This window comes from Acipenser ruthenus, unplaced genomic scaffold (assembly GCF_902713425.1).
Source record: "Acipenser ruthenus unplaced genomic scaffold, fAciRut3.2 maternal haplotype, whole genome shotgun sequence".
NCBI lineage: Eukaryota > Metazoa > Chordata > Actinopteri > Acipenseriformes > Acipenseridae > Acipenser > Acipenser ruthenus.
In genome coordinates, this window is record NW_026707855.1 from 162,515 (window position 1) to 175,243 (window position 12,729).

The 12,729-nt window shown below is 41.4% G+C and overlaps 1 protein-coding gene across 2 annotated transcripts; it reads right to left on the reverse strand.

Annotated features, from left to right (window-relative positions):
• Window positions 1–1,364: 1,364 nt before the first annotated feature.
• LOC131728446 (protein mab-21-like 3) lies at window positions 1,365–12,473 on the reverse strand. 2 transcript variants are annotated; one of them, XM_059019439.1, is made up of 5 exons: window positions 12,177–12,473; window positions 9,762–9,863; window positions 8,780–9,002; window positions 6,478–6,625; window positions 1,365–3,076 (listed from the first exon to the last, which is right to left on the reverse strand). In XM_059019439.1, exons 2-5 carry the CDS (start codon window positions 9,802–9,804, stop codon window positions 2,702–2,704), a joined length of 789 nt encoding a protein of 262 aa, XP_058875422.1. In that variant the 5' UTR covers window positions 9,805–9,863; window positions 12,177–12,473; the 3' UTR covers window positions 1,365–2,701. The 2 variants fall into 2 exon arrangements, with proteins under 2 accessions (XP_058875422.1, XP_058875421.1); XM_059019438.1 differs by lacking the exon at window positions 12,177–12,473 and having other exon boundaries at window positions 9,762–10,270.
• Between the last annotated feature and the right edge of the window lie 256 nt (window positions 12,474–12,729).

A 12,729-nucleotide genomic window follows, 5' to 3' on the forward strand; every position in this document is an offset into this window, starting at 1 on the left:
TTTATATTTACTGCTGAATCACTGGTATTGTTTGGTGCGATACATAAAGTGATGGAAATAAATCCAGATTGAGTAGTCCTGTTTACTGATTCCTTGAGTTCACTGAATGCTATTGAGACAGGGAGTGGAGTCAGGAAAGATATTATAAATGATATTGTAATAGTACTAAATGAATGTGCAATCAGAGACATTCGATATTATATTAGCATGGGTACCAAGCCATTCTGGGGTGCTAGGTAATGAACATGTGGATTTGATGGCAAAAGAATGAGTTATTGAGAAAGCAAGTGGATATGGTACTCCTTCTGTGCCAGGCACAAATCAATGCAATAACTAAACAAAAAAATATGGAATTATGGCAAAATCAATGGGAACACAATCATAAGGGAAGGTTTTATTACGATATACAGCCAAAGATCAAGTTAGGGAGTGAAACATTTAGAGGAGAATTGAATAGGGTGGAAGAATCCATAATGAACAGATTGAGAATTGGACATACAGCATTGAGGCAGCATCTGTTTAGAATAGGGAAACATGTAGATGGAATATGTGGAGAATTTCAAAGGTTTAGAAACTACAACATTATATATTAGAATGTAATAAATTCAAACAACAAAGAGAGGTATTAATAAATCAGTTGAAGGCATTAGATGTGGATAATTTATCAATACCCAATATATTGAAGGAGGGGAAAGGGAAACAAAAAGGGAAAGAAAAACATACATTACAATGCATACCGACTACTGGAAAATGGGGATGCATCTAGACAAAGATATTACAGAAGGGCATTAGAGGACGCTCATCATCTCTTATTAGATGGCAAGCACCAACTTCCTCTAATCAGAAGAAGAAGAAGAAGAAGTCAGTGGGGGAGTAGGAGAGGAGAATACTGTGAGGGGACATTGCTGGTCTAAAGGTGAGTTTTTGAATTGTGTTTTGTGCTTAGAGACCAAGACATTTACTTTCTGACTTTTCTGATTTCTGTTTATCTTTTTATGTACTAAATAAAAATTCTAATATTGATTAAACATTCCTTGTGTCTGCGCTTGAATGTGTGTTCATAGTAAAACATCAATCTTTGTATCACGTCAATTCAATATTATTAATAATAGAACTAATCAACCCAGATAAACATTAAATTATCAATTATTGAATTGTTCCTACATTATTTATGCTCAGAATTATTTTAGAAATGTTTTCCGAACATTCTGCATTGCATGTTTACATTTTTTTAATTTAAAAATACAGAAACATTTATTAACATGACCTGCTTGCTGAACTGCTCTGCACATGGTACATGGTACTGGTACAAATAATAAAAAAATTTAAATGAAAAAATCTTAAAACTGTTCAGTGTCTAGACAGTGAATTATCCTGAAATACTGCTTTTACAAGCGCAATGGGTTCCACATTCAACTCAAATGGTGGCTAACAGAGGACTAGGAAAGAAGAGGCTAAAAAAGCTGAGTTGATTGTATTCAATGTAAGTTTAGTTGTTTGCAACGTACATGTGTGGCAGACCCAGATTGTGTTTGAAAAATGAACAAAGCATGGCAACAACAAGACTGATTCCAGTTGTGTTCCTCAGACCTGTGACAAAAAGCCTCTGCCTGCTCCTATCCAGCAGTTTCTCGCTAATACAGACAGTGATATGCAGCACATTCGATATCCCGACACAACGCATGCCCCTCAATAATATCCAATTGAGTGTGACGATGCGACCGGCGGTCACCGTGAATTGCTTGATCCAAAGAGACGCACTGAAAAAAACAGACTGTTACACTGACACCAGACAGGATGAAAATAAACAAGAACAGACAGCTAACAGGGTAGCTGCTAAATCACTAAAATTAAGAACAGGATTAAAAGAGGGTTTATGAACTCACTCTACAGAGTTTAAACTAACTGCGATCGATCGATCGGGTGGAGAAGGGAGAGAAGCTTTCAGAAATACTGATGGACTCCAGTGGTTTGAAATGCAAGATGTGGACTGATAATACAAATTCTGAATGTGAAGTCTTTAATTGCTCTTGTAAAGAAAGCCTGACTCATACACACAGAAAACACGTGTAGCAGGTAGACTGTGTGTTTTACTTGCAGCTACACGTACACTGTAACATTTTCTATGGAAATAAAAAAGGATTTATTTCTGTAAAGTGTGTGCAGTTTATATAAGATACTGTATAGTATCGCAATGATCTATTTGTGTTAATTGTGTACTAAGTAGGCTACATTAAAAAGAAAATGCACTAAAATCCCTCAGTTTCAATTTAAACTAATCCTTTTATTATTTACTTACATTGTACTACATTGCACAGTAATGTGTGCAGTGCAGCAGCAGGATTTATTTTGTTACTAGAATGTGTGCTAAGTATTCACTTGATTGTGCTACTGTACTGTATACTGTATAGTTCAGGACAGTAATAAACACGAACTGCTATAATCAGTGGCTAATTAAACAATAATAAAGTTATGAAGCAATGTGAAAAGCTAGTATAAAAGTTGCAGAACACAGTTTGTTGTGTCAAAAGCATTGAACTCAATAATCACTTATTAATTGACAACAAAATGTAAGTGGAAGCAAATCAAAAACAGGAAGAACAAGTTACTGAGCCTTGTATAAAATAGTATAAAACATATTTTATACAGGTTGGCAGCTAAATAATTTCTACTGTCTATTATACAGCATTAGATTTACAGTTCAGATTGGATTTTGAGTGAAGTATTCTACCAAAGAATCCTCTGACACCCATAGCTGCATTTCCTCTGTTGTAAATCTAGCCTCGGACCACACATCTGGTATCAATGATGTGAGCTTTTCACCTACTCTGTTGTTTAAAATGGTTTCTATCTTCAGGTATGAGACTGGGTCTTTCCTTAGCTGCTTCACTTCTTCCAAAAGAACATTTAAATGTCCAGTATCTTCAAATAGATTCTCGCCAGGCAAAAAGTAATGGGGTATAGAACACTGTTCCAAGCCACGAATCAGCTCGTCCACCAGCAGATTTAAAGAGTCTTCTAAAGTTGCCCATTCACTTGGGTCTGGGTGCTTTTCACATGTCCAGAAAAGTATAGTCTAAGGGGAAAAAAGAGTTTGAAAAATGTGTTATTCATTTTACAATAAGCAGCTATTTTACCCCTGGTTTTCTCTTCAATCTATTCAATCTATTCATTCTATCTCCACAAAAGTTGAGCAGAACTGAAGGCCAGCGGGTGTCCTTCAGTCCCCTCTTTACACCCAGGAGCGCTACAGATGTGAGCCACTGGGCCCTGGAGGCCAGCCCTGCAGGTGTCTGCTGGAGTCACAGGGATCTGGCCAGTAAGGTTCACTTGAGCATAATGAGAGAAAGGTGAGGGGATGGAATGAGCTACCTAGTCATGTTGTTGAAGGAGACACTTCTTCACACAGAGTGGTGAGGGGATGGAATGAGCTACATAGTCATGTTGCTGAGGCAGAATCATTTGGATCCTTTATGACCCAACTTGACAAAGTTTTGAGATCAATCAGTTACTGGGAACCGGACGAGTGCTGATGGGCTGAGCAGCTTCCTCTGAACCGGACGAGAACTGATGGGCTGAAAGGCTTCCTCTGAACCAGATGAACACTGATGGGCTGAGCAGCTTCCTCTGAACCAAATGAGCACTGATGGGCTGAAAGGCTTCCTCTGAACCGGACAAGCACTGATGGGCTGAAAGGCTTCCTCTGAACCAGACGAGAACTGATGGGCTGAAAGGTTTCCTCTGAACCAGATGAACACTGATGGGCTGAGCAGCTTCCTCTGAACTGGACGAGCGCTGATGGGCTAAAAGGCTTCCTCTGAACCGAACGAGCACTGATGGGCTGAGCAGCTTCCTCTGAACCGGACGAGCGATGATGGGATGAAAGGCTTCCTCTGAACTGAACGAGCGCTGATGGGCTGAGCAGCTTTCTCTGAACCGGACGAGCGCTGATGGGCTGAAAGGCTTCCTCTGAACCAGATGAGCACTGATGGGCTGAGCAGCTTCCTCTGAACCAGATGAGCACTGATGGGCTGAGCAGCTTCCTCTTAACCGGACGAGTGCTGATGGGCTGAATGGCTTCCTCTGAACCGGACGAGCACTGATGGGCTGAAAGGCTTCCTCTGAACCAGATGAGCACTAATGAGCTAAGCAGCTTCCGCTGAACCGGACGAGCGCTGATTGGCTGAGCAGCTTCCTCTGAATCGAACGAGCGCTGATGGGCTGAAAGGCTTCCTCTGAACCGGACGAGCACTGATGGGCTGAGCAGTTTCCTCTGAACCGGACGAGCACTGATGGGCTGAGCAGTTTCCTCTGAACCGGACGAGCGCTGATGGGCTGAAAGGCTTCCTCTGAACCAGATGAGCACTGATGGGCTGAGCAGCTTCCTCTGAACCAAACGAGCACTGATGGGCTGAGCAACTTCCTCTGAACCAGATGAGCACTGATGATTTTAGCATCTTAATCTGAACCAGACGGACACTGATGGGCTGAGCAGCTTCCTCTGAACCAGATGAGCACTGATGGGCTGAGCTGCTTTTTCTGAACCTGACGAGCACTGATGGGCTGAAAGGCTTCCTCTGAAAAAGACGATCACTGATGGGCTGAGCAGCTTCCTCTGAACCAAATGAGCACTGATGGGCTGAGCATCTTCCTCTGAACCGGACGAGCACTGATGGGCTGAAAGGCTTCCTCTGAACTGAACGAGCGCTGATGGACTGAAAGGCTTCCTCTGAACTGAACGAGCACTGATGGGCTGAAAGGCTTCCTCTGAACCGGACGAGCACTGATGGGCTGAGCAGCTTCCTCTGAACCAAACGAGCACTGATGGGCTGAGCAGCTTTCTCTGAACCGGACGAGCACTGATGGGCTGAAAGGCTTCCTCTGAACCAGATGAGCACTGATGGGCTGAAAGTCTTCCTCTGAACCAGATGAGCACTGATGGGCTGAGCAGCTTCCTCTGAACCAAACGAGCACTGATGGGCTGAGCAGCTTTCTCTGAACCGGACGAGCACTGATGGGCTGAAAGGCTTCCTCTGAACCGGATGAGCACTGATGGGCTGAAAGGCTTCCTCTGAACCAAATGAGCACTAATGGCTGAGCAGCTTCCTCTGAAATAGATGAGCACTGATGGGCTGAGCAGCTTCCTCTGAACCGGACGAGTGCTGATGGGCTGAAAGGCTTCCTCTGAACCAGACGAGCGCTGATGGGCTGAAAGGCTTCCTCTGAACCGGACGAGCACTGATGGGCTGAGCAACTTCCTCTGAACCGGACGAGCGCTGATGGGCTGAAAGGCTTCCTCTGAACCAGATGAGCACTAATGGGCTAAGCAGCTTCCTCTGAACCGGACGAGCGCTGATTGGCTGAGCAGCTTCCTCTGAACCGAACGAGCGCTGATGGGCTGAAAGGCTTCCTCTGAACCGAACGAGCACTGATGGCCTGAAAGGCTTCCTCTGAACCGGACGAGCACTGATGGGCTGAGCAAGTTCCTCTGAACCGGACGAGCGCTGATGGGCTGAAAGGCTTCCTCTGAACCAGATGAGCACTGATGGTTTTAGCATCTTACTCTGAACCAGACGGACACTGATGGGCTGAGCAGCTTCCTCTGAACCAAATGAGCACTGTTGGGCTGAGCTGCTTTTTCTGAACCTGACGAGCACTGATGGGCTGAAAGGCTTCCTCTGAAAAAGACGATCACTGATGGGCTGAGCAGCTTCCTCTGAACCAGATGAGCACTGATTGGCTCAGCAGCTTCCTCTGAACCGGACGAGCACTGATGGGCTGAAAGGCTTCCTCTGAACCGGACGAGCGATGATGGGCTGAGCAGCTTCCTCTGAACCAGATGAGCGCAGATGGGCTGCATGGCCTCCTCTCGTTTATACATTTTCTTATGTTCTTATGCAATTGTAATGGCTCCTTATTTTAGACAGGTAATGGTATGTGGGAACGCATTACATTTTATGTGAAAAAATAACATGGTTACTTTTCGTTCCATTTAAAAAGGACTATGGCTAATGCATTATTATTAATTTCTTAGCAGACGCCCTTATCCAGGGCGACTTACAATTGTTACAAGATATCACATTATTCATATATCACATTATTTTTACATACAATTACCCATTTATACAGTTGGATTTTTACTGGAGCAATCCAGGTAAAGTACCTTGCTCAAGGGTACAACAGCAGTGTCCCCCACTGGGGATTGAACCCACAACCCTCCAGTCAGGAGTCCAGAGCCCTAACCACTACTCCACACTGCTGCCCTAATGCATACAATCAGAGAGAACCTGTCACATGACTTTTCATATCCTCTTGGTAGAAAATGGCATCCGAGGAGGGAATGAGTGGGTTCGATAATTAGACTGGACTGCTTATGATTACAATACTAGCATAGCGACACCTAGCGGAGAAAAAAGTATGTGATGTTCAACCAAAATACAAATTGCTATTACACAACGTTACTACGGATCAGCTTACCTTTAGGTGATAGGAGCACAAAGCTTTCTCAACTCGTTCCCAACTCGACTGCAATACACGCTTTAAAATTTTCAAACCGTCTTTTCGATGTCCTCCATCCGCATCAATATCTTCCAGAATGATTCTTTCAATAGCAGAGAAGGAAGGCCTGGACACCAATAGAAAGATAAGCAGCCATCGTTATGCAGGCAATCCTAGGCAATCTAAAACTCCCTGCAGCAGCACACCTGTGAAGTTTAACTAAAACTGATTGGAGCTCAAAAATCATGCCATGAATCTCACCGTCCTGCCCTTCCATTCACTGTGTACAGGGTCATGAATCTCACCTGTCCTGCCCTTCCATTCACTGTGTACAGGGTCATGAATCTCACCTGTCCTGCCCTTCCATTCACTGTGTACAGGGTCATGAATCTCACCTGTCCTGCCCTTCCATTCACTGTGTACAGGGTCATGAATCTCACCTGTCCTGCCCTTCCATTCACTGTGTACAGGGTCATGAATCTCACCTGTCCTGCACTTCCATTCACTGTGTACAGGGTCATGAATCTCACCTGTCCTGCCCTTCCATTCACTGTATACAGGGTCATGAATCTCACCTGTCCTGCCCTTCCATTCACTGTGTACAGGGTCATGAATCTCACCTGTCCTGCACTTCCATTCACTGTGTACAGGGTCATGAATCTCACCTGTCCTGCCCTTCCATTCACTGTATACAGGGTCATGAATCTCACCTGTCCTGCCCTTCCATTCACTGTGTACAGGGTCATGAATCTCACCTGTCCTGCCCTTCCATTCACTGTATACAGGGTCATGAATCTCACCTGTCCTGCCCTTCCATTCACTGTGTGCAGGTCTCACATGTGCAGTTTTGAAAGACAAACATGTTACAGCACACATGGATTTTCAGTTTAAAACATGACTCCTGGTACTGCTTCACTTCTGGGTCATGTTACTGGTGGCAAAAAATGTCAGTCATTAGAGAAAGCAGCTGGTCTGTTACTGATATAAAAGAAGGGATGATGTCAGGTAAAAAGACTTCTAAAGGCCTGCAAATAGATCATTCTTTAATCTGGTGCAGTTCCAGATGTTTTGAAATAGAAATCCGTGTTTGCTGTGGGTGAAACCAGCACACGTTTATTCAAACCTGGCTTAATCACAGTGATGTGCTTTGGAATTATTTGTAGGGGTGTTCCGAAACTTATATTTTCTAAGTAATTCCCTTTAAGAAGTTTTTCTCAGCAGGTGTTAAATGCGGGTGCTTTAAGTTCTCAAGCTCTCTCCCTTTGGATCTCACACATTTTATTCAGAATGCTTCACACCTATTTCTTTGATTTTCACTAGTGAGCAGCTGCAAGCTCTTTTGGCCTGCTGTAATTTCTGTAAAGCGCCCCAGGATGCTTGCATATGAAAGATGCTATTTAAATGTAAATCAAACCAAACAAGCCTATGAATTCTTGTGTTGATTTCAAAACATGAAAAACTGTCATTCCCTCACCTTTACAATTGTGAATCAATCAATGGCAATCAACCTCTGCACCGAGTGATTTAACAGCAGATTGGAAGATGGTTTAACAGCAGATTGGAAGATGGTTTAACAGCAGATTGGAAGGTGGTTTTTAACAGCAGATTTTATTGCATTGTATTGCTGTAAACTGATTAATCGTGTAACTTAAGAGCTATCGCTGTGCAAACTGGGAAATGTATTTTTTTTTTGTCGAGTATAATCAGGTTACATTTTGCCCAGAAGTATAATACCACAATGTACACAGACAATTGTGGTATTATAGTTCTGGGCAAAATGTAACCTGTGGAGTGGTGGTTAGGGCTCTGGACTCTTGACTGGAGGGTCATGGGTTCAATCCCAGCTGGGGACACTGCTGCTTTACCCTTGAGCAAGGTACTTTACCTAGATTGCTCCAGTAAAAACCCAACTGTATAAATGGGTAATTGTATGTAAAAAAATAATGTGATATCTTGTAACAATTATAAGTCGCCCTGGATAAGGGTGTCTGCTAAGAAATAAATAATAAATAAAGAAACAAACAAAATTAAATAAAAATAATTTGATATAAAAGAAAAACAAATCTGAGTGGATTTAGTTTGATCACAACAGGGTCTGTATTAAACCACACTGATGGATACTCAATAATTGTGCAAACAAGGACACCTGAGGGAAGGCTTGCTTGTGTTGAGTAATGAACACTTTTTTATTCTATTTAATGAATACCTAACACCTTAAAACATCTTAAAGGAGATTCCTCGGAATATATGAGCATCTGCAGAGTCCTGTTATTTTTCCTACCTCCACATCGTCTTGGCAACCAGATCTATCCCTGCTTTCTTGATTTCTAGTATTTTGGCTTGCGATGGCCAGGGTGCATCTTTTCTTGGCCAGGCTATTGGCCATTCCTTGAATGGATTCTTCACAAAAGGCACCAGGTCCACATTAACCCTTTCCCAACCGTGCTTTATGGTGACACACACGGCTGCGGCACAAGGTCTACGGTGGTATACATCAATATCTCCTGAAACACAAATCAAAGCTTATTAGGTTGCATAAAGCATTTCCAGAAGAAAGGAAGGATTTGCATTTCAGTATTTATACAATGCAATGCCGATATATCCTTCCCCTTTCCTGTCTTGCACTGTTTTCACTTGAGCATAATGAAATCAAGAACTGAATCTGGTAGTAAATCTGGGAGTAGGTAATGCAACTAACCCCAAACTATTTCTTCAGTGTAGACACTAAAGCTGGAGTTGACCTGCAGTGCAGTTCTTTGATCTAACATCTTTACGTACAGGACACATGCGCAGTAAAAAAAGTAAGGCATTATTTTTTGATGTGGCTTAGTTTGTTCAGTCATGCTAATGCAGGGTAATTTTGGCAACGGTAAATGAATTCCTTTTTTTAAAAAACAACCCTCCAACCCCCAATTAAAAACCTGAACCTAAATTATTTATAACTCCCATTTTCTTATGGAAAAGACCACTAATATAATGGTAATTTGCATATGAAATCCTTATGGCATGGCTAACTGCCCAGCGTTTCGTATAATAAAAGTACTCATTATTGCCACCTGATGGAAAATCCCTGAAATCCCACAATATATTCAGTGGTGTCCACTAAAACACTAAATGATTCCTGATTAATTCAGATTGATTCATCAATTCATTTTAGATTCTATTTTTTTTGTCTGAAATAATTATTGACATCACATTTGATTTGCTGTATCTCTGCACAATTACAGATCCCAAACCATTTTGCTGTGATCATTAATACTTACTGTTCAGGGTAGCTGATATCACCTGCTCTTCAAAAACCTCCATTACCTTCTCAGCATGTAAAAAGAAAGATTGAATCTCCCATTTAGAATCCTTTCTGTTTCCTTTAGGAAAGACAAGACGGTATTTGACATCTGAATGGAAAGTCTTTTCGGTCTTAAAGCCTTTTCCACACTCTATTGGCACCATTAAGTCAAACTCTTCAGGGATGTAAACTGCGAGTTTCTCAATGTAGCTTCCTGAGTAAATAAACTCTGAAGAGAAGTATCCTTCCTTCGCTACCTCCGCCAGCACTGAGGCCACATCCTTTCCCACCCATTCTACAGTCTCCTGAACTCTCCTTTGTGAAATCCTTACAATCTTATCCACATACGTCTGCAATAAGTCACTAACAGTAGTTTGAAAAGCCATATTTTACAGTACAGTATAGATATTAACACTGGACTGTGAACACAAGTCTGTTTCACTTTCCTTATGACACCAGTGTGTACAATGGAAAGCATTTCCTAAGTGCATTAGTGCACTGTCTAGCTGACCAATCACTCAGCCCCACTGGTACATAGGAGGGGTAGAATGACTATACATTAACACAGTGGCAGCAGTAAACATAGCTCAATCAGTCTCTGCTTTAAAACAATATATAAAAATGGTGTAATTGATAGTGTCTGTTTGTGAACGCACTGTTTCATAACACTTTGCCCTTTGTGCACTACATTTTAAAACTGTTTCTTTTCTTTTATTTATTCATGTTCTAAAATGTAATCGACATGTTATGTAATGTAACTTCTTTAATAATTGATATTTATGGGGAAACATGTCCCATTTTCAGTGGAATTGAATGGGAATAGAGGATGCCACGTTGATAGTAGCAGCAGGTAAAGTCAAAATAAGTTAGTTAGTGTATATATTTTCAAATACCATTTAATTAAAAATGTATTCAATCGGTAGGATGCTTATATTCAAAACCCCACTGTTCTAGTGGAGGTCTTGTGAAAAAACAAAACAAAAAAACACGAAATTGACTTGTAATCACTCAATTTCACGACAGTATTAATCTTGTTTAGGTAAATACATGTCTCGTGCATTGTTCAGCGCATGTAAGGGTACGTGGCACGTCTTTAGCGCGCCTGTATAAGTGGGCGGGGAGAATGTAAGCAGAAAAACACTGGATCGCTTGTCTATTTCCCTCAACTAGCACACATCGCCACAATACATAAATAAACTTCAGCTTTATGTATATATGTAACCGTGCAGTGAAATCATATATACATTGTCGTGCCATCCTTAAAACCACTAGGTGAAGCTGTGGAATTCCAGCTTTGTAGCCGATCAAACAAACATCTCTGTTATTGCAATGATCTGTCAGTCAACGTGAGATATACAGTGCTTGAAAATATTGTATTCTTAAATCACATATTTTGTTATCATGATTTTGTGTAACAGCAACGTATGTGTGTGTGTGAATTTTATAGGAGTACAGACAAGTCGGGAATGAAGTTCATAAAAAAGTAACTGTTAGATAACTTACACAGACTAGTTTTTTTTCTGACATGTTTAGTTTGTTTTTATTTTGCGAAAAGCTGCCTGCGCATTTTTTAAATGTATGTGTTGTTGATCTCAGCTGGACAACGAAACTGGCAAACAAACATACAGGGTAGTTTATAATAGCGTATGTCTCGTCTTGGACACGGGTGGTTGTTTGAGAAGAAAACGTGCATGAATAGTGTAACACCTCCCTGTCTATGTCAGTATTCTCTATTATCATTAACCTATAATGACATCAGGTGTGTTATTCTATTTATTCTTTATTAACTTAACCCCGTTACTTTGATTATTAAGTGGCTTAATAATAAATCAAGGAGTTAACGCCAAATGAACAATTTATTTGTCTGTGTGTGTGTGTTGGTTCAGAGCAGAAACTGGGAGTCACAGGTTTACACTTAGCTACATTCCATGAGACATTAACCCCATACAATCCCACTAACCTAGTCAGTGCACTGATATCCCCAGTAAGCCTTATCATTGAAAGAGTAATTACATTAAGAGTTTCACTTGTTTAGACTGTTTCCAACTTGCAGCTGCCCCTGATAATTATTTCTTAATTTTATTTAGAACTTTACAGCAAAACTGCCCCTTTAATAATTCTAAAATAAATTAAACAAAAGGCACTGCTCCTTAGAATCAGTCTATGTTTCCTATGCTTTACACAACAACACAAAATGTTTGCAAATAAGCATATAACTTTAAATAAAATCAGTTTAGTCTCTGTAATTTCACTAAGTCCAGAGTTAGCCTTCTTCCAGTGTAAGACGCGGTTAATTCGCAGTCACAACAGTCCATGAGCTCATTGAACGATTTAGTTTAAGGCCTTCTTAAATAAAGCAAACTGTCTCTCAACTCCTGGTTTACTTAGTTACCCGACTCCTTAAGCTGTGGCTCCTGGACTTCCCTGCCGGCTAACACTGTCACTGGAACCTTCCTAGCTTCTTTTGGGGTATCCGATAAACTTTAGCTGAGTTGGTTTGTTTCACCTGGTCTCTGTGACTAGCTCTCCTGCACTGCTCTGCACTGCTTGTCTGCTGAATCAGGAAGAGAGAGTGCACCCACACACACATTGCTTTTGTGCTGGTAAGAATGACCTCTGCACTCTAGGGGGTGGAGCTGGGAGGATCCTTAAAGGCACAGTCCCTTTCATTTTAAACACATAGTAATGCAGCTAATCTTTTAGCTACCGCTACATTCTCCCTCCCTTAGCGCCGACTTAAGGAGGCCAGAACGTTGCACTGAAAAGGAATAAAAGTTAAAGAAACAATACAACATTTTTTTTTTTTAACAACCAATAACTAACACCTGTGACTCCATTATGGCCCTTTTTTATTCTTGTAACCGGTTCTGTGAAATTCGGCATAGTCAACTTTCTTGTGTGGTCTGAGCCTGCGTTCTGGCAATGGAGATTCTCTAACACTGTCA